This window comes from Morone saxatilis, unplaced genomic scaffold (assembly GCF_004916995.1).
Source record: "Morone saxatilis isolate NCDOM2014 unplaced genomic scaffold, NCSU_SB_2.0 Contig21, whole genome shotgun sequence".
Lineage (NCBI taxonomy): Eukaryota > Metazoa > Chordata > Actinopteri > Moronidae > Morone > Morone saxatilis.
Window position 1 is genome coordinate 21,684,548 of NW_023339774.1, and position 21,677 is coordinate 21,706,224.

At 39.5% G+C, this 21,677-nt stretch overlaps 1 protein-coding gene and 1 non-coding gene across 2 annotated transcripts in view; both read right to left on the reverse strand.

Moving 5' to 3' along the window:
- LOC118332267 (seizure 6-like protein) overlaps positions 1 to 21,677 on the reverse strand; it is a 54,366-nt gene that overhangs the window by 2,502 nt on the left and 30,187 nt on the right. Inside the window, exons 2-13 of the mRNA XM_035667457.1 lie at positions 20,278 to 20,739; positions 18,505 to 18,644; positions 15,861 to 16,056; positions 14,331 to 14,516; positions 13,598 to 13,769; positions 12,179 to 12,345; positions 11,451 to 11,645; positions 10,361 to 10,499; positions 8,101 to 8,297; positions 2,352 to 2,546; positions 1,537 to 1,728; positions 356 to 550 (exon numbers count right to left, since the gene is read on the reverse strand). Coding sequence (XP_035523350.1) covers positions 356 to 550; positions 1,537 to 1,728; positions 2,352 to 2,546; positions 8,101 to 8,297; positions 10,361 to 10,499; positions 11,451 to 11,645; positions 12,179 to 12,345; positions 13,598 to 13,769; positions 14,331 to 14,516; positions 15,861 to 16,056; positions 18,505 to 18,644; positions 20,278 to 20,739 — 2,436 coding nt within the window. The remainder of the gene's footprint in view (positions 1 to 355; positions 551 to 1,536; positions 1,729 to 2,351; positions 2,547 to 8,100; positions 8,298 to 10,360; positions 10,500 to 11,450; positions 11,646 to 12,178; positions 12,346 to 13,597; positions 13,770 to 14,330; positions 14,517 to 15,860; positions 16,057 to 18,504; positions 18,645 to 20,277; positions 20,740 to 21,677) is intronic.
- trnae-uuc lies at positions 13,074 to 13,151 on the reverse strand. The gene has a single exon. It is a non-coding gene; the product is annotated as a tRNA-Glu (tRNA).

A 21,677-nucleotide genomic window follows, 5' to 3' on the forward strand; every position in this document is an offset into this window, starting at 1 on the left:
GCTCTCTGATTTCTGTTTCACCTGTACTTGGTCTTAGAAGTAATGCTTATCTGGACATTGCTAACATTTCCAGCTCCTATTAGAGTAAAAACACACACAGTTTAATCAATTCCTCACAATTTCACTGTTGTAAGTTTTGGTTTTGGAAACTATGATTGGACGATTGGAGTTTAGCAAACGGTCATTAGCATGCATCGGGGCAGGATCAGTCTGTACCAACAAGCATGGGGCAAAGAAATTCTTAGAAGAAATATTGTGTGCATGCATAAATCCAAAGGTAAATATAGAACAAGGGAGTGTTTCATTCCACAAACACACACACTTTAAATTAAAATAAATTCTGCTGAAGTCTCACCCCTGCACAGCGGGAGTGGGCCGCTCCAGAAGGACGGGTTTCCGAGGATGCATTTAATTGCAACCTCTCCAATGAGCTCGTAGCCTTGGTAACAGACAAAGGTGAGTGATTCACCGGGCAGGTAAAGCCTCTTGGACAGGATCTGGTAGCCGTTGTCAGGGAGACCGGGGTTTTCACAGGAAACCGAATCCTCAGCTGAATGGGAGGGAAGAAGAAAGAAAAGAAATAGAGCTGGATGGATCCTGTTGAGTTTCTCAACACGAATCAGAGGTTTTTGCGTCAGAGCTCGACTGACAGATCTGACAGCGCTCTGGCTGAGGTGACATGACTCATGGATAATCTCCACCCCCTCCTCCAGGTGGCTGAGGGCTGATTGGTACGGTACATTAGCATTGCATTTACATATCAAACACTCCACACAAACATTAATATCCCTGAAAACACACACACACACACACACACACACACACACACACACACACATACATTGTCAGCCGTAAGATAAAAATGCAGGAGATGAAGGCGTCGTCTCTGCATGCAGAGACCTGTGAATCTGTGTCAGCGGATGAGACGGAAGCCAGAAATTCAAACCACAAACTCCACCTCCATGTTACGCATTGCAACAGCCACAGGAAAGAGCCTCCCCTTCATCTTTCCCAGTCCTAACTGTCTACTCCCTGAATAGACAGGCTTTCTGAAATCAAAGGCCTGACAAATTACCGGTAAACCACAGGACCCCTTTCAGCCCCAAGTTTGATAAAATACCGGTAACTACTGTATTTTACTCTCATTTTGTCTTCTTTTTGCACTCAAGAGCGTCTTTCTAAAACACTGTAAAAAACAACCAAAAAATAACAGAACAAATACTAATTTTACTGTCTAATTGTCACTAATTTTATGTAATTTTAACAGTATCAAACTTGAATTTAACAGTTTAATCTATTCAATAAACAATAAATATCTGCGAAAAAATAAAAAAAGATATTTTTATGTGAAACTTTCTTTAATTAATTAGTAATTTTATGATCATTTATTTTATTATTAATTTACATTAGACATGTTGTTAGGCTATTTCTGTAATTTCATTAATATTTTTTATGTATTAAATCTTTATAACTGTTTATTTTACATAAACAGTTATAAACCAGTAAAATTACAGATTTTTTGACAGTGATACTCACAAACACAGTGAGGGAGGCGAGATGTCCACACAGGGGTCCCCGGTTCACGGCCATAGCAGGTGATGGTGGCGCCGCCCTGCAGGATGAAGCCGGGGTTGCAGCTGTACTGAATGGTCGTCCCCACCAAGAGTTTAGGGTCGGACAGAGACCTGGTGGAGTGCTCCACGTGGCCAGGATCTGAGCAGTACATGACTGAAGAAAAAGATAACAGGAATATTATGATATAAAGCACATTTACACAATCAGTATTTCATATATTGATAATCAGTTGAAAGAAGAGTTAGATTTAAAGTATTGTTACATTTATAGTCTATTTGCCAGCCAATAGATATATAGATATAGTCATTCTTTGTATTTATCTATAACTTCTGCAATACCACAATCTTAAAACTCATTACTATTTATTTAATTTCTGTCAGCACATACTGTGGAATATGTTTACATTTACATTTACTTTGTATATAGGCTCTTATTATCTTATTATATGTCTTAGGCTCTTATTATAATTCTATTTTTCATTTTTATTTTCACTTTTGTATATTATGTATATACCTATACATTCATTTGTATTCTATGTATTGTATTAGATATTGTATGTAAGTACTAGTCTTTAACCTTGTGTGAATGGAACAACTGTAATAAACAAATTTACCCCCGGGGATCAATAAAGTATTTCTAATTCTAATTCTGATTAGGTAAATTCATACCATATTTCCCAGGTGAACACAAGTTACAAGGATTCCTATAAACAGTAAACAATAACAGGTACACACACACACAAGTACAGTAGATGTTTAAATAAGAGATGAACTGACTCTTTTCACAGAACGGGGGCTGCGAGCTCCAGGAGAGGTCCAGCTGACAGGTGAGGGTCTCTCGTCCCACCAGGTCGTAACCGGGGTCACACTGGTAGGTGATTCGAGCCCCTCGCACTAGTGCAATGTGGGATATCGTCTTCCAGCCGTTCTGGATCTCAGGCAGGTCGGGACAGGAGTCGTTTCGGGACACCTCTGATAAAACAAACAACAAAGAAAGGCTGATTAATGGCTCCATTAGGACGGTGTTATTGCTCCTGGTCCACCGTTTTCTCTTTCACAGCGGGGTCAAGAAGACAACAAGATAAACAACAGTACATCTGATTTTGACGTGATACTGGCACTGAGGAAGAATCCGTCGCACCCCCGAAGATTGATGGATTTATTGCGCGATTACTTGACCGTGTGACAGAATGATGGATGTCGTCTGCGTTGGACAGTCTTCAAATATCGTCTCTGCTGTGATTCCACTCTGAACTCAGTCGGCTTTAATTCAGACTCCCACTGAAACAGTCTTTGGTTAAATTATCACAAGCTGCCAGTTATCTGTCACAGGAAAACACGTTTTTTGCTGTTATGTGATTTTCTTTGTAACTCAATGTCCACTTATTAGCCTTTTCCAGAGCTTTCAACCACATCACCTCATCAGCAAATGGAAACCCATTTCATGTGATCTGAATATGGCACGCCACTGATGAAGACCATGAGATGCAGTTGAAAGCCTGAGATTATATACTGTACCTCTATTCTATTAAGAATGACCTTTCATACTCAGGTTTTTGTAATTATTTTTTGTCGTTTTAATTATTATTATTAAAAACGTTACTTAAATTCTTATACTTTACATATTATGGGCTTATAAAGTTGTGTTTGCTAGCCCACAGTTGCCTATTAACCATAGACTCTATAATAAATAGGGATAGGCCACTGTGACGTGATCCATTGGTTTGTGTTTAAGTACCATTTTGAAACCTCAAGTTTGGCATTATGGCCGTCGTAATGTTGGTTTTTCAGAGCCAGAAGAGACCATTGCTTTGACTGAGAACCCTGAGGACACGATGTGGTCCATCACAAGCACAAAGCATATCCTGCTTTATCGTCTAATTGACTCTAAATGGACAACTGGTCACATTTCACATTTCCATCCTGTATTCTTACTTTTTTTTACTCGTTTAATTACGTCAGGTTGTTGTGCCCTCTTCTTCTGGTTTTCCAACAGGAGGTTGGGCCACCTACAGGTTATTATTCAGATATTCTTTTGTTTGTTTCGCGATTTACACATTTTAAAATGTCCAGAATTCTGGACATTTTAAAATGTGTAAATCGCGAAACATTTGGATGGAAGTGCTGTTACAGTCAGAGACTACCTGGTGAACATGGTGGATATTTCCCTCAAGAGTTGGTAGAGACCAAAAACAGAGCTAAAAGAGAGTGAATACTGGACTTTATATTACATATTTTACATTATATATACATACAGGCTGCCTCCAAGTGGCCAAAATGGTCAGTCACTGTAGGTTTAAGGTTAGGAAAACGTTTCAGTTCCAGTTAATAAAAACGTACGTAACGTAAATGCCAATATGAGAGTGATGAGGGCAACCAAAACAATGAGCCAAAAGACACTAAAATGCTCAATTCTGGGGTTCAGTGGGTTTGTCTCAATGAGCAACACCTCTTACTGTACATTACACGTACTCATTAGACCCAGAAATATTAATTAGAGCAACTTTAAAGAGGCTGTTTTTCCAAATGTTGTGGTTTTGCATTGGCACCAAAAAAAAGCATACAAGGAATGAATTAATGTTTTGCCCCGATTGATCTGTAAGGCACATTTGCATGCTGTATCTGAGGAGACCTCACACAGCAGCATGCACTGATTACACAGACAGAAACAGCAGGAGGCTCGGACCAACAGTCTCTTGATCGTTCTGAAGATCTTTTTCAATCAAGAATTCCTCTGATCTCAGAATTAAAGTGACCAGCTCAAACTTTCTTGCTATGTTATCTTAAATCAATGGAGCTTCCAGACAAATATATTTAAAACCCTCCCTTCAGATCAATCAAGGAGCTCAAATCTTAAGTCGTGTCAGCGTGATGAAAAAGTTTTTCATTTCCATAAATGTACAAAATAAAAGAACCAAGTTTGGTGTTTGGTGAACTGGTAGTCAAACACTAGTAAAATAGATCATTATAAGCACCATAAGTACTATTAACAATTAGATTTTAAACCTTGATGTACTCCTAGAACTGCTAGTCACTCAGTGCAGTGTTCCTTCAAGCCCGCGAAAACATGGACATTTTGAGACTAGTTTTCCAGTCATGCAAACACCTTGAAACTGATTAAAATCCAAATATCCTGAAAATAATCTGTGGTGTCCTGAAGAATGTTGATTGTATTTTAGCCCCTCACTCAGATCTCCTACAACAAACCTGGTTTGACTGTTGGTAGCTGCACAGTGTGACACCTGAATGTGGGTTAACCAGATGTGAAGCACAACGGGAAAATGTTTCAAACGCTCACTTTTCATTTCGGCCCTGAGCCACTTCATCGTAAAAAAAGGACGAATGAGACTTGAGTTAAAGTCACTGTTAGACCTAAACTGTAAATCCTAACTGACTAACTTAAACCCAACTCAAAAATAAATTGCTGAAGTAAAAAACTCTTTTGAGTGAATTTAAATTTGTTTGTTTTTTAAATATTGGTGATATAATTCCAGTTTGTTCCATTGACTCATTTTCTTTAGGTTGAATTTATATCATTACAAAATATAAGCCCCCAAATTAATTGGATACCATTTTGATAATCGATTAATTAACAAGTAATATAATAATTTGCTTTAGCAGTAACATTTAATGAGTTACTTGTACTTAAATCAAATATTCAAAATATTCAAATATATATATTTTTTATGATTAAATTGTTGCTGTTAATAAGTTAATGAGTCAGTTCAACTTTAACAGTTTGAGTTAAACTTACAGTTCAGGTTTCTGAAATAATGTCCTGAATCTCTTGATGATTTCTTAAAAAGAGCTGTTTGTTGTCCAGGAAAGTTACTGAGTAAAAACTGATGAGTTAGTTGAACTTGAAGAAACCTTCAATCATTTATGTTTATTAACTCAAACAATTTAAGCATGAAAGATATTTGATTTAAGTAGAAGTATTCATTGTTACACTTATATGCAGCAAACTTACTCAAAATGTGTGAACAGAATTTCTATGAATAAAGTCACTTAAATGCATCTTCTTTATACAAATGTTGAATTTAGTTTAGTTAGTTTTCTTCCACTAAAGCTTATAGACTTATTAAATTACCCGATAAAACAGCTGATGTATGAAACCAAACAATTTATAACTAATTGAGTATCAAAATAGAAGTCAATTAATTTTCTATTAATTTTCTTATTTGGGTATTATTTGGATGCATACTTGGGCTTTTGATGCTTACACTGTTATAATGATATAAAGTCAATAAAATCAGTCAGTGGAACAAACTGGAATTACATCGCCTGTATTTAAAATACTGAACACATTAAAGTTCAGTTGCTTCAACAATTCATTTCTGAGTTTAATTCATGTGAATGAGTGACTGGAGGATTTAATTGTGTTAACTTACTTCTGTTAAGTTGTGTTATGTGCCTCCACAGACGGTTTTCATTTTAGTTTGTTTTTGCTGTTTTTTGCTCTGTGGATTCTGACATCTCAAGTGTATAACCGGCTAGAATAAAGGAAGAATGAAACAAAACCTCCAGTACTCGCTCATGCCAAGAACAACAACACAGAACATTAATAAAATGTTTAAAACTCATCGCAGCCTAGAGAGATATATATAAATAAGTTGCCTCCTGTTGGGACAAGTGTGTGTGTGTGCATATGTAAACTTGATTGATCGAGCAGCGTACAGTATTGCATTACACTGTACAATATAATAGGCCTACAGGGATTTGTAAGTTGAAGGATCTGGGATCAATTATTCATTCTCTATTGACTTGCTTCTCCTCCTCTGTGCAGCCTGAATGTGTAATTTATTCTGAACACACACACACACACACACACACACAGTCATGCACACACAGTTATAATCAAAGAGAGTAGCCTACGTATTCATGCTGGGTCTACTTGATTTACTCCTCTGGGACACGTGTGTGAGTTTGGGGTGTCGAGCTGGTGACGAGTAAATTGGACGGCGTGTGTCTCGGTGCGATTTCTAAATTGGAGTCAGGTGTTGGATACGGGAAGCAGTGCAGATTACTTTGTGTATAAAAGGAGGAAGTGAGCTTATTTGGCTGCTTGTTAAATCCTGGGTTTGTGTGTGCACGAGAGCCATTGTGAGATGGTGAAACAAATAGGATGTGATTGAATAAGGGCAGAGGGAAATGAAAGGAAAAGACAAATAGAGATGAGAGGAGAGAAAAAGAGGGGAGATGAAAAATGGAGTCGGCAGCTTGAGGAGAAAAGGCTAAATTAAAACGAATGGCAAAACTGAATGAAAGTGTAAGTTTACAGGATAAGGCAAGGTGTTATTTTACAACTTTCTTACAAAACAAAAAGAAAAGTTCCATGAAAAGACCAAAACCATCAATGTGTCTCTCAGTACTTCCTGTCTGTGGCTCTCCAGGCCCACAGATATATATATATATATATATATATATCATTCTTAATCTTGGTAGTTTTTATCAAATGTCACAAAATATGAAGTTGCAGGTTCCCCTTTAGCATCATTTCTGGACACGCAGGACTCCGAAGTTAGCAACAGTAAATACGTTAAACAACGTCCGCTTGCAGTTTCAAAATAAAGCATGTGTGGCTGATGTTGTAAAGCGGTCACACTTTAGTTAGCCACAAAAAAATACTCAGGAAAAGATCACAACTTACACAAATATAACCTACATGACGTAACTTAAGTACATAAGTTGACTTAACCTACGTAACTTAACAAAGTGCGTTTTCATGTGGAAACGTAGGGAATTAACGTAACGCCATCTGAACAGAATAACCTGCAAACGGCAAGCTAGCCAGATCAGCCCCGGGGTCTGGATGAAGCTAGCTGACTGTATTTTGCTACATTAGCTACACTAGAAGCATGAATGTGCTTCTAGTGACTGTAAAAGCTCCAGCGGACTCTCTGTGAACGGTGTGGATACACTTTAAGTGACGATGTGCAAACACTACTGGCCGATTTTTGGGTGAACTAATATACAATAAAAAGTCTTACATGTCGCTGTTTATAACAGGGTGTTTATCCTTCGCTGGACAGCCGCTTTAATATCTGCAGGAAGTTTGTGTAAAACGTGTGATTTGGGTGAATTTTGAGCGGATTATTTACTGTAAAAATTGTTAAGAAATGAGTTTTCCTGATATTTTTAGGAACTTTTTATACAATTCATTGTCTGTATTATGTATTTTCTTTTATTATCTAACAATCATACAGATTTTATAGGCTTGTTCTTTCACAAATTCTGTGTTTTCTTGACGCCTGGCCATTGTTCTAACAGCTTTTTGGTTGTTTTTTCAACGCAGGACGGCTCTGTAAATATAACTTATTTTCAGGTCTTCAAAGTTTAGATCTTAAATAAAAATGTAAACTTAAAAATAATAAAAATAACTCAGACATAGGCCTTAAAACACTTTGCTTTGGCGACCCCTAGTGGGGAACCACTGCTCTATGGCACAGAGAAGGAAGATATATCAGGGTTTCATACACTTACAATACTTGTTAGTAGAGACATTAACTGCTCATTTCACTCTCACCCATATAGTTGATGATGAAGCCCTCGCCCTTGCCGAAGACAAGCCCCGCTGGGTCGGAGTGGAAGGTGACGGTCAGGTCAGGGGTGGTGGAGGAGAGCTTGAAGGGGCTGCTCCCCCCGACGTAGCGCCCCAGGATACGAGTCGTGACCTCGTCGCCGTCAGTGATGGTCAACATGTCGCTGTCGCTGATGTTCAGTCTGAGGACACGAGGAGAGGAGTCAGAGTGAGCCGGTGGTATCAGCTCAGGACACGTTAGGATGACTCAGAGTGCAGTCGTGTCGACAGCCGACTGTGTGGGAGATGAGATGACCTCAAAAGGCTAAATGCTGCATTCATCCACGGGCGAAGTATTTAACAGTCTGTAAACACAGCCATGTTTTTATTGCCCCAGAGATGTTTGTTACACCACACCACAGAGGCTCCTTAATCATGCAGCTTAAAAAAGGTTTTTGAAAATTGAAATATCTGCAAATGTGATACGACACAAATCTACTAAAGGACTGAAGTATGTAATTGGATTAGTGCTTGAAGGGAGTGTAGCTAAACATATCAAACCTGCTTCATATCATAGAAATAAATCATTTAATGTAAAATGAGCAGATACAATTTAAAGGAAAGGGCTGGTGATATTGAAATCTCTGTTATTGTGCTCATTACACCTTGGTTTACCTTCATTTTTCATTACATTTTTTTTTCATTTTACATTAATTATTTATAGTATCTGTTGTGTGAATGAGCTATAAAATACACAGTGGGGAACAATAGTCTCTGTTGGAGTAAATTTACTATATTATTCTGGACTATTAAAACGAATGAAGGGGCTCCAGATCTGTAGTGTAGGGAAAATGATATGTTATGTATACATGAGTGAGTCGGTTGGTGCTTGTTTTATAGAGTCCTTAGCAGCTGCATATCCCCGTATTTTCATAGTTTATATCAACATTTTTTGATAGATTTTTCGCATCGTTTTAAAACATAAATTCCAATTTAAGCTCTGTCGACCTTATACTTTAAGTTCTCCTAATACTGGTTATTTAAAGCTACTACAAGGAACTTCCATTTTGTGTTGACTCTAGTGGCCCCTGTGGAAAAAAGCGGTAGTGTTTCTACCATCTCGTTTAATTGATTTCAAGATTTCAAACACAGTTTATCATAATACAAATGTTTGTACCATGAATCACGCTAGCAGGGGAAGCTACGTTTTGCCAACTAATATATCCACTTTGATAGTATTTTGCTAGTGATAACCAACTAGCTGATATGTTACCCAGCAAGCACTTTGTCCAACGTCAGCCAGTGGCCAAAAGTGACATACACTAAACTGAACACTGTACAATAACTGATAATCATATTTAGAATAACGTTACTATCTGCAATGTTCCTATATTTTATTTAGACCATTAGCTCCATGCTACTAGGCTAGCCCATCAGCCAACACCACAAAGCCACCAACGCCAGACCCACACCGCGCAGCCAGCCGGACAACCCCAGCTTAGCTTAGCTACAGTTAACTAGCTGGATGTCCCTGCCTCGCATCACTCTTGGCTAGTAGAAAGCTACAGTTAGCTTTGTACTGCTACATCATTTATTGTGTTGGTCATAATACATAAGTTAGTAAAATTACTTCCCTAGCTAACATTAGTTGGATCACGTTAGCTAGGGAAGGAGAAGGAAGGCCCTCAGGAGCGCAAATAAACATCCCATCTTTTGTTTTTCTGCAGAAAATCCAACCATCATCATCTCTCATTTTTTCACTTTGACATAAACTGAAGTCAACAGAAGCAAAAACGCCATCAGAATAATTTGAAAGATGAAGAAATAAATAAAAACTTCTACATACATTTGGGTTTTTGAATATTGCATTCTCAGTTCACATGGCAGTTTCTGAGGCGTGACTGCGGGGGATAAACGATAGAAGATTCAATCCAAGCCAGCTCCGATTCAAGTGGCCAGCTCTGGAGCGAGCCAGTGAAAAGTACAGAATCAAGATAAGGGCAGAACAGTCTGCTGAAAACTGCAGTGGCAGCCTTATCAGCGTGTTCTCCAAGTTTTCAATTTAATGGTTCAGCATGAGCAGGAATCGGGAAATATCAATAGGCACATGTAGACGGGGTGCTGGACCCCTCACTGAGCCTCCACACTCAGAACTCCCCGCATACATTTTTAATGATAACATTCGGTTCCCCCGGTCGGACCAAACTTTAGATCAGAGCTGAAGTTTTCATGTTTATGAGTCTGACTGTGTTGGTGTGTTTCTCACAGTTGTACATCCAGTAGCACCCGTTTGTCCTCCCCGACGTGTATCCTCCAGCTGCAGTCCTCGCCCTCGCCGTACCACTCAGGCCAGTTCGGAGACAGAATCACGCCTCCAGGACCAGTCAGGTCGCCTCCACACTGTGCTGCAGAGAGACAGGAGGGCAGATTAAAGTCCAGGGGAAAAGAAAAATGTCATTTTAACCCTTTAAGATCACATCTTTGGTTGTATTGTTCCCATATTTAACAATTTATACCAAAATAAATGACAAAAACTAAATGTATTTGTATTTTAATATCAGAATCCAATCATTGTGTCTTCATTTAGAACAAAATGTGACGTGTGCTTACATCAGCATGAACTTAACTGATTTCAACCAATAATATCCTGACATTCACCCGTCATCAATCTTTTAACTTTTAGCGACACAGAGCGAAGATTCATTAGTTAGGCTAGCTAGCTAACAGCATGGCTAGCTAGCAGAGCTCACTGATTACTGTACAAACACACAACCTTATAAAAATATGAGTGAAACAAAGTTGAAGTAATGTGATTTATGTAGGTAAAATAAACCAAGAAGAGTTTGCTTATGTTATCATGCTGACCTTTATTTCACTGATCAGTGGTTATGATTGATAAAAGTTGTGTCAAATACATTTTCCCCAAGGATTGTTTCTGTTAAGTTTGGTTTTAATTAGTTATGTGAATGTATTAAAAGGGGTTTTCACATGACAGTTGAGCCCGGTTGGTGACTGAGTCAGTTGGGTTTATTTCAATACCGCGGCGCCAACACCAATCACAACTGTGCAGACTCGGCGAAAGGTGGCAGCAATATTTTGGCTTCATTTTTGTACAGTGGGAGGAAGTAGAGAGACGACGTCCATCTTTTATATGTCGATGTTCACACCTCACAAATTCAGAATCAGAATCAGAATCAGAAATACTTTAATAATCCCAGGGGGAAATTACTTAGATTAAATTAGTCTTCATTAAGTTGAAACTGGCTTTTTTTGACCAGTTAACCTCACAGACATAAAGTTAAAAAGGTTTAAGATAAAAATAGGAAAAAGTTCTTGCATGAGGCCCTCGGTATTACCTTTGCATAGCGGCTCTGTGTCGTTCCAGTATGGATCCCTCGCACTGATGCACTCGATAACAGGAGGCCCTTGTTCAAGAGCGTGACCCGGGTCGCACGTGAACTGCACCACAGCGCCGACGCCGTACAGCGGGTCTGAGGTCGTGAAGTTTCCGTTCTGGAGGTACGGCTCGTAGCAGTGGCCACGCTCGAAGGCTGGAGGAGGAAATGAGAGATGCAGAAAGCTCAGTAGACTTGAAATTAATAACAAAATGTGTCTTATTAAAGTCGCACCATGCGGCTTTTTGAATATTTTGTCTCGTTCTCTTTGCAACGCCTCTGTGTAATTTCCATAAACTGATGCCAAGATAATTGGAAGCTTCTCCCTCAAACAAAAAAAGAACTGCAGTCACACATTGTACATAAATCTTGTTTCCACTCGCAAAATAGATGATTCTTTGGTTTCTTTTTATCTTTACTGATGAGGATAAACATGCTCGAAGGGATATTTCCGTCCCTCCACAATCTGACATTGCCAGAAAAGCTCAGATTATGTTGGCCGACCAGCCAAAACCATCTTGGCAGTGCACGATGTAAGCAAAAATATTGAATCCCTGCAATCCTCTCTTATTGTTTACATAATTACACTGTTAATTATAGAAATACAACAACACATCTTCTGCCTTTTAAATCGTGCTGCAGAAGTTTTATTATTGTGTGCGATGTAGATCTGCAGTAGCTTCGAGTACCTTCGTAGCGGATGTTGAATCCCGTGTTGTGGTTGGGCTGGTCGGTGATGAACTGGATCCTCACGGCCGGACCCTCGCTGATCACTCCCTCGAAAGGTATCTGCCCGCCCCGCCCCGAGTCGAACAGCACCACAGAGCCGGCGTCCAGCCCGCTCCACAACACCAGCCTGCAGGGACGGATGAGAAACTTCTAAGGCTCTAACTTTATTCTATATAATATCCCAGATCAAAAGCAGACAGTCAGCTATCCTACAAAACCACTCTCCTCTTTAACGTAAAGTCTTTCTGGGACGATGTAATTGAATATACTGTTCCAAACAAATGTGCTACCATGAGGGAACACTGAGGACAAGGACAGATATGACAAAAATGCTGCTTGTAGCCAGCAAGAAAGCTATAAATGGAAATCCTCTATGAAAATTGGATACTGAATAATGTTTTGGAGATAAATTTAATGTAAAAAATAATCTTTTGAAAGTTTAACCTGCATGAACTGAAGTTTTTAACCACATGGGGGCAGCAGAAACGAGCTGTAGGAATAATATTGATTATCTTATCTAATATTGATTATCTTATCTTTTAAAGCTTTAATATTTCTAATTAAAGAGTGTATAAACTCTAGAGCTTTATTCAGATAACGCTGCGTTTCAAAGGTCACCAAACTTAGTCTTTTGTTATTGTTTTGACGTGAGAGACCCCCTAGTGGCAGAAGTGACCTATTACAACAAGATAAAATAAGAAACATACTTTATTAATCCCCTATTGGGGAAATTCTAATTTTCATGCAACAGGGAGAGAGATGGTAATCTAGCTACCAGTCCACACTCCATATTGTGGTCGATCGTTCTCAAGCCAAGTCCCTACACACTGAGCTACTGCCACCCATAAAGAGTCGTTCCCATACCGGGAGTCGAACCCGAACCCGGGCCGCCTGGGTGAAAACCAGGAATCCTAACCGCTAGACCATATGGGAGCTAGGGATGTTGTATGTTAAGTAAATAGCAACATTAGCAGGTGATTCACTCTCTCTTTTAGCTTAAGGTCTTCACCAACTCCTGATGGAAATATCTGTCTCTTTAGCTGCTAAATGCTTTACTATGTTCACCAGCTAATCTCTAACTGTGTCTGCTGTTTGCTGATGTACAGTTGGTGATTTTTAAAGATTTTTTGCTGGAATTGCAGGCTGTAAAAAACAAAACAATGGACTGAAATAAGCTAAAACACTCCATAGAGCTGAGAGGAACTACAGGGTCGAGTCCGCCAACGGCAATAGTCCAGTCTTCTAAGATACGCAAATCTTCTTGTGTCACATGTTTTTGTTTCTATATCTAAAAATGATCAAACTTAAGAAGGTAAAAATGATCAAACTATAAGAAGGTAAAAATATCCCATAAAAAACACAAAGACCGGTACTCCTACCTGTCAGTGGGGCCCAAGGCCAGTCTCTCCAGGTGGAGGTGCAGCCTCTGGTCCTTGGGGGCCTCCAGAGACCAGGAGCAGGAGCGGTCCTGGGTGGCGTTAGGCCCGTGGTGGGGAGAAGGGGAGAGCACCCTCCCTACTGTAGCATTCTTCACCGTGCCCCCACAAAGAGCTGCAGAGGAGACGACACTGTACTTAACATGTAGTCCCAAAGTCTGTGTACAATGCATGGTTTTATATAACTTATCAATGTATTATATTATCTTTTATTAACTTTTATTCATTTATATATTAGAAATATTAATATGTTGATAAATTAGTCACAGTAAACTGTATATTGGGAATATAAACATGTTGAGGTTTCTTATACAAAGGGAATTTAAACTAGAGCTGAAACAATCGATTAATTGATGATTAATTGATTAACTGATGATTTTATGCTTTTTATGCTGCCTTTTTTACTTTCGGATGATGTTTTTTCCCAATTTTCTGCGATTTCATGGAGAGAATAATCAGATTTATCAATAATGAACACAATTATTTGTTGAACATCCACATTTTCCAGACAATTGTGAACCTCCCTCTGCTGAGGACGATCATGATACAATCGAAATTTCCAGAATATCTACCAAGCGGACTTTGTGGTGAGATTGTTTGTGTATAAAATCACATTGTCGTCTAATTCGTAAATTCACACCACGTAGAATAAAGACCTGGACGCTCTCACACTCACCCCTGCAGCTGGGCACCTTGCCGCTCCACACTGGCAGGGAGGCGTTGAGGCAGGTGAGCAGCGTCTCCCCCTGCAGGTGGTGACCCATGTGGCAGTGAAAGCGGGCGGTGCCCCCAGGGAGCAGGTCCAGCACAGACACCTCCCCGAAGTGAGGCCTCTTGGGCAGCGAACAGCTCAGCCTGAAGACTGTGCACAGAGGGAGGAACCAGGGAGGAAGAGGACAAATTTAGGGAGCGCTCATTTAATTTTCTACCTGGATTATTCTGTCAGGCTGGAGGATCTGGAGTCAATCTCTAGGCTGACACATGCAGACAACCATTCACTGCAATTTCCCAGCTTGGGATCAATAAAGTATATCTATCTATTCAAATCTGCAGTTTTAAGGCATCAGTATGCTTAAAGAGGCAGCAGAGACGTTGGAAGTTGGGGTATCAAGAGCTTCCCTTTAATGCACCAAACCACGGCCCATCTGATTGGGGGTTACACAGTCCTTAAATTGTCAATACTGGCAGGTGCAGGAAGTCGTACCAACCGGCGGCAGCTCCCCCCATTCCTTCAAGTAGATCTGTCTAATAGTTTCCAACAACGACTGGAGTCTGGTGACGAGTGATATAGCATATATATATATATATATATATATATCTGTAATAATGTAGTCAGACACTTAACAACAATCTGAGTCTGACAGCAGCAAGAACGACAATTTTTAGTGGACGTACTTTGATGGCGCATTTGTCCCCAAGGATTACGTTGGACCCAAATAATTTGACATCTAACTGTGTGAATTTATCGTTTATTTTGACCAAACCAGCTTTGCTGTTTGCTGGAAAGACTAACAAAGACAGTATTGGTGAACTTAATTTGTCCAGTTTGAAGTGTGCTAGCTAAAATTACTGCTTTTGTTAATGGAGTCCGTTGTGGCGAGTGAATCTCATATGTATAACTCATAGTTGAATAATGTTGATAATAATAAGCTTATATATACGTGTGTGTGTGTGTGTGGTCTGTGTTGTTTTTGTTTTTCATCCCTCATCTCTCTCTGCAAAGGTATTTTAATCTCCGTCAGCGCTCCTCTGTTCTCCTCTCCTACCTGCCGGTGATGTAAAGGATTAGATGGCTGTGATTAATGGCCCAGGTGGGTCTTAACACTCTGATGCTTCCTCCTTTCCAGTGCTCGTCATATCCATTATGGGCTGCCACAGCAGAGTGTGCACACATACAGAAACATACACAACAACACACACTGCTCTATAGAAACTCCCATATTCTCAGCCTCCTAATGAGACGAGAGCCAATTAATCAGACCTCTAATCAGCTAATTCACACGACAGATTCAATCACCGCACTAAGTGATTAGATGAGAAGATTTTTGATTATGCAATTAACATGTATACAGAGTATAAACAGCCCCTGAGGCCCTAATGAAGAATTCACATGTATTGAATTTATATAGAGTGTTTACATATATAAATATTCATATTTGAGTCTTGACATGTTTGTGTACGCTCGTGTTTATATGTGTGTACTCACTCTGGTAGTGCAGCTGGAAGATGCCCATGCTTCCCTCTGGCGTGGAGCGGTAGTACACGGACAGAGTGTTGGTGGGACTGCGGATCACCTGACCTTCAACCAGCAGCGTGTGATTGGCCAGGACCAGCAGGGCGCCTCGTTCGTCCGCACCCCTGATGGACAGCTGCTCGCCCTCCGAGAGGTTCACGCTCTTCACCTGAACGCACGGGAAGACGAGGAAAATACACCCAAAAATCTTGTGACTCTTTAAAGTGTTATTAGTCCCCATGTTGTTTCTTCACATATTGCAGTGGTAAATAAGACAAAATAGTACTCAGGTTGCACTTAAAATACACTATTAGGGTTTGTTATTACTTCCCATTACTCTTAGAAAGACACAGAATAACTTAATGTGAGCTTTTAGAGAGGCTTCTGTGCAATTTTCCAGGTGTTTATAGATCTGTGTGTGTAGTTTGATTGTACACGTGTGCTGCTACGTCAATGGAGCAAATTTCTCCTCCAGGAAACAATAAAAGCAAATCTACAGTACTGGTAATAGAATCTAAGATTGTTTAAAATTCTACTGAAAGACCACAAAAGAAATGCCTGAAACTCACCAGTACCTTTACTTCTTACTAGCATGTTAGCTGTCTGGGCAGCTTAACTGATGACGTATAACTTTCTGCAGCTAAATTCAGACAAGACAGATATTATAATCTTTGGTTCTGATCACCTAGCAAGCAAAATACAACCGGTCCACTGGCAACCAATATATAAGTAAGTATCATTATTTGACTCTCAACCTCAACTTCGAACCACATGTTTTTAGATTTAAATGTAGAAAATAGCATTTATATCGTGTTTGTTTACTTACAGCACGACTAAACTACGTAAAGAAATGCTCACAGTAAAGATTATAAAGGAAGTCAAATGTGGATGTATAAACTGCTTGAATTCAGATGCAGTCTTAATCTTCGTGTTCAGATCCTCCGCAGAGGACCAGTTCTGTTGTTGGCAGTTTCAATTTGCATCATGATGTGGGAGCAAAAACAAAAAGAGTTCAACTCCAGTTCCAAAATGTGTTGATCGTCGTCAAACATTAGCGAGAAACGGAATTCATTTTGTCAGTAAATCTGGTAATATATGAGATCTGTGCGCCGTACCAATAAAACTGTCAGTCCCAGTGAACCAAAATTAAATTCTCTCTCTCTGTGAGTGTGTGTGTGAGTGCTTGTACTGCTATCTTTGTGAGGACCCTGGTTTAAACCATTGTAGTGAGAACATTGCTGCATTGTGAGGTCATTTTAACTGGTCCTCAATACGTCAAGGGACTGTTTTAAGGTTAAAATTTGAATTAGTTTTATTGTAGGGTTACAGTTGGGATTAGGTATGAAGGTTACTAGGGAATGCATTGTGTCAATGAGGGTCTTCACAAGTACAGTATACACTATGTATGTGTGTTTTAAAAATACTTATTTCATACATGCATTTGCTCTTTTTCCCTTTTTTTTGTTTCTTTAACAATGTTCCAACTGTGAGTGTAAACTCAGTCAGTGTAGCAGAAAATAATCATTTAAAATAAGAAATCGCTGTTTATGTCTAATTTTGTGAGTTACAATAAGTTATTTAAATATGTAGGAGCCCTAATTAATTTATATAAATATTTTTTATAATCTAAGCACAGTAGGCAGCATGACACTGAAGCAGTAAAAGTTCTATGTGACATTATTAGATAGTTAATACTGATGCATCAAGGTCAGAGCAGCATTTTACTGTTGGAGCTGCTCCAATTTAGTCTACTGGTTCCCAACCTAGGGGTCGGGTCCTTCCAGAAAAGCTAGGGGACATTTTTGATTCAACATCAATCATAATCATGCGCATACACTTTCTTGCTAATCTAGTACATCGCAAATTTCTCCTAAAATTCACTATGCAGTTTAACAAACTACGTACTCAAAGTAATGTCATATTTAGTAGGAATAGTATGTTAGTCTGTAATTACCACAAACCTGCTCTATTGACAGACCTCAGGAGCTGTTAAACTCAATCAAATTACAAAACAGTTAAAGAGTTATAAAATTACCTATTTATCACCTGATGAAAAACAAACAAAAGCACAGAGCAAACTGCATTGTTATCTGGCTCTAAATACACAGTACAAATTACTTGAGCTTTGTAACTGATAAACAACTGGTTTCTTTTCTGTAGTACACTCTCAAAAGTAATTCAGTGGACTGATTACCACCACTTAACGACCACTAAATACAATAGATTTCGCAGTAATTAGAATTTTTTACAAAACTTTTAAGTGGATAAAACTGAAAAAAGTTTTTCTTGCCATAAATACAAGTTTACACATGTAAATCCCAGTAAAAGGGAGAAAGATAATAAGTATAGTATAGTAGTAAATGATAAGTTCAAGCTTTTTTATGAACTAATGGTTTTTATTATGCCAGATTTAAGGCACCTGTGGTTGTGCCAAAAAAGCCATTTGAAATGGTATTTTAGAGAGAGGGAGGGAGAGATCAGTGCCAACAGCCGCCACTAGGAGGCAGAGTTCAACCTGGGATCAGATTCTCATGGTCACAACAGACATAAACATAGAACTCATATCCAGCATGACAACCGATGACCAACCGCAGTGTAGATGTGTGTGTTTCTGTACCTGCAGCTCCACTCCGTAGCCGGTGTACACTGTCACTGTGTAGGTGCAGTGTAAGAAGGCGCCGTCGGGGAGAGGGGGGTCATCAGACGAGTCTATGTATCCCTCTGGGTCTGAGAAATTCACCATGCAGCTCGACACAGCTGAGGAGAGAGAACAGTTTATTTTGCATGCACTGGCCTTATTGTTTTTGCTCTGCTTTGTAATCCCTGTGACCCTGACTGGAAACTCATTGTAGGTCCCTGCTGTGTATAATTAATGACAGAAATTACAGGGATCAAAATGGCTGCAGAGTGCGCACAAGGCACAGCGAGCACTCGTGGCTGTTAACAGCAACTTGAAATAAATAATCACGTTCCTCTAAAGACTTTTGTAAGATCAGTCGTGGGTGAAGTATTCAGATGCTGGTGGTACCACAGTGTAAAAATACTACATCCCCAGTACAAGTTCTGCAATCAGAATGAGAGTGGGCACATTTATTCAAACTTAAGTACAATGAGGTATGCATGTGCTATCTCACTATTGCACTTCAGAGGGTAATATTGTACACTCCACTTCAGCTTTCAGATACATAAGATTCAGTTCAGTCACTTTATTATCCCAGATGGGAAATTTGAGTTGCATTCAGGGGCACAAACAAACCCAAAAAAAACCCTGTACATACAATACACAATAATCCATAACACAACAACAACAACACTAAAAATGTCACGTGTAAGATGCTAAATAAATTTAATTTCATGTGCAAACTGAGTTATTGCACAAGGAACCAAGGAGTTTTTACTCCTATTGCACTTCAACCTTTGTACTCGTGGTGGTTTGTACAGTTCAGTATGGATCTGGCCTTGCAGAGAAGCTGCTGGCCAGTTATGTTCTAAAATATAATAAATTGTTACAGACAAAGTCTAGTTGAAATCATAGACTGTATAATTAAATAGTCTCTGTGACTTCCCCCCATACTCAATACATTTAACTAGACTTCACAGTCTGGTTGGCCTCTCTGGTGCTGTTTTTAATTGGTTTAAATCTTATCTTAACAACAAAGTAAGGTCCTGCCCTTTTTAACCTTGGAAACGTCATCAGGAGGCATCAGTTTCCATAGCTATGCTGACAACAACTTTACATGATGACTCTGGGCCAATGGGTTCCCTTTTTAATTGTATTTTAGATATCAAGAAATGGACACAGTCAGCCTCAAATGGCCGTTAGTGTTGTAGTTATTAAGAAGTAGTTAAAACTAGCTTCACCTGAACCAGCTACAACATCAAAACTATGTTTACAAATTAAAGGAAGAGTGTGAACGAAGTTGCAACTAACTGAACACCGCTGGCGTCTGTATTTGACGACCAAGGAATGAGAATGAGAAAAACACAAAAGTCCCTATCTAGAGCCAGTGTTTGGTTTGTCCGTTCTGGGCTACTGTAGAAACTAGCTGTTTTCACAGGTAATGTAATAATTTGCTTTAGTGGAAGAAAACTAAGTAAATTTAACATTTGCATAACAAAGATTTAAGTGACTTTATTCAGATAAATTCTGTTCACACATTTTAAATAAGTTTGGAGAAATGTTGCATAACTTCAATTAACTGAATGGACAAAAAACTTACCCAATTTACCTTAACAATAAATATTTGAGTTACTTCTACTCAGATCAAATATATACCATGCTTAAACAGCTTGAGTTGAGCTAACTTGGGTTTTACAGTGTAATTACTTTCCACCATGTTAGATGTTGACTGAGTGTGCATATTTCCAACTAAATGATTACAACTCATACCTGAGGCAGGTGTTCCTGTCTCTGTGTCCACATCCAGCATCGTGCCCACAGTGGTGATCTCAGCCTCCTGCTCGGGGGTGTGTGTCTGCGTATGAGGCAGCTGGGAGTGTGTGTCTGTGGGCAGAGGCTCAGTTGGATCACTGCCTCGGCCTGACACTGCAGCTGATGCTGGGGGTTTTACCCTCCTCAGTAATCCCCCGCTTTGATGCTCCAGGGAATGACTCCCAGGGAGGGAGCTGACGCTGAGTCCTCTGCCCAGAAGAGGGAGCAGGTTCTGGGGCAGAGCGGAGGGGAGGATGTCCCCTTTCTGGGAGACGAGTCGTCCTTTTTGAGTCAGCACTGACTGTAGCAAACCTCCAGCCAACGCACTGGAGCTTTTGCCTTTGGGGCTGCTTTCCTTTGTGCTCCCTGGCGTCACCAATGGAGACTGGGTAGAGGGGGTGGCTGTGGGGACTCCTTTATCTGAAAAGAGTGGAAAACAAGGAATGAAAGAAAATCTTTGAAAAAGCCTTGAGAGCACGACTGTGGGTGGTTCTGTCACTGTCCTGCTGGTGTTATCGGGAGAAGGGTTATCTAGCCGGCACAGCCAAAGCCCAAACGAGTTTACCTTCACTTTTTACACACACACACACACACACACACACACTGTAAAACCTGACAACTCATTACAAGTTAAGTAAGGGATGATGAGGTGTCCATTATCAGGAATTAATGGACGACATGGAAGCGTCCGTCGCACAGCGGAGGTCCACGAAGTCCATTAACTCCTGATAATGGACACCTCGAAGGGCATTATTCCACTTTACATGGTCACACTTCAATCAAAATCTAAAATTCTTAACAAGCTATAACTCTGTTCCCCTGGTAACAACTGAGGTCCTTCCTAATATCTATAATCATGACCATCCCGTAATGTTCTAATGTAATAGAAACATCTATGTTATACTACGAGACAAAGAGCTAATGAGATTCCAAGTCAACTACTTAGTAACTACATCAGGAATTAATGGACACCCAGCAGCCAATCAGAAGCGAGTATCACCTAAACCTTGGTATAATTGGTTTTAATTCATGTGAATGAGTGTTGTCAGGATTTACAATGTTGTATAAAGACGATGCATTTAAGTGATTTAATTCAGAAAAATTCTGTTCACACATTTTAATTAGGTTTGAAGAATTGCTGCATATGAGAGTGACTTCAATTAACTGAATGGAATTAGTACAATTAACTTAATTTACCAATTTTGCATCAACTTAATACTTGAGTGGCTTCTACTTGAATCAAACATCTTTCATCTTTTCATGCTTAAGCTGTTTGAGTTAATAAACTTAAATAGTTTAAGGCGATTTACTCAAACAGTTTCAGTTGAACTAACTCATCAGGTTTTACAGTGTAAACA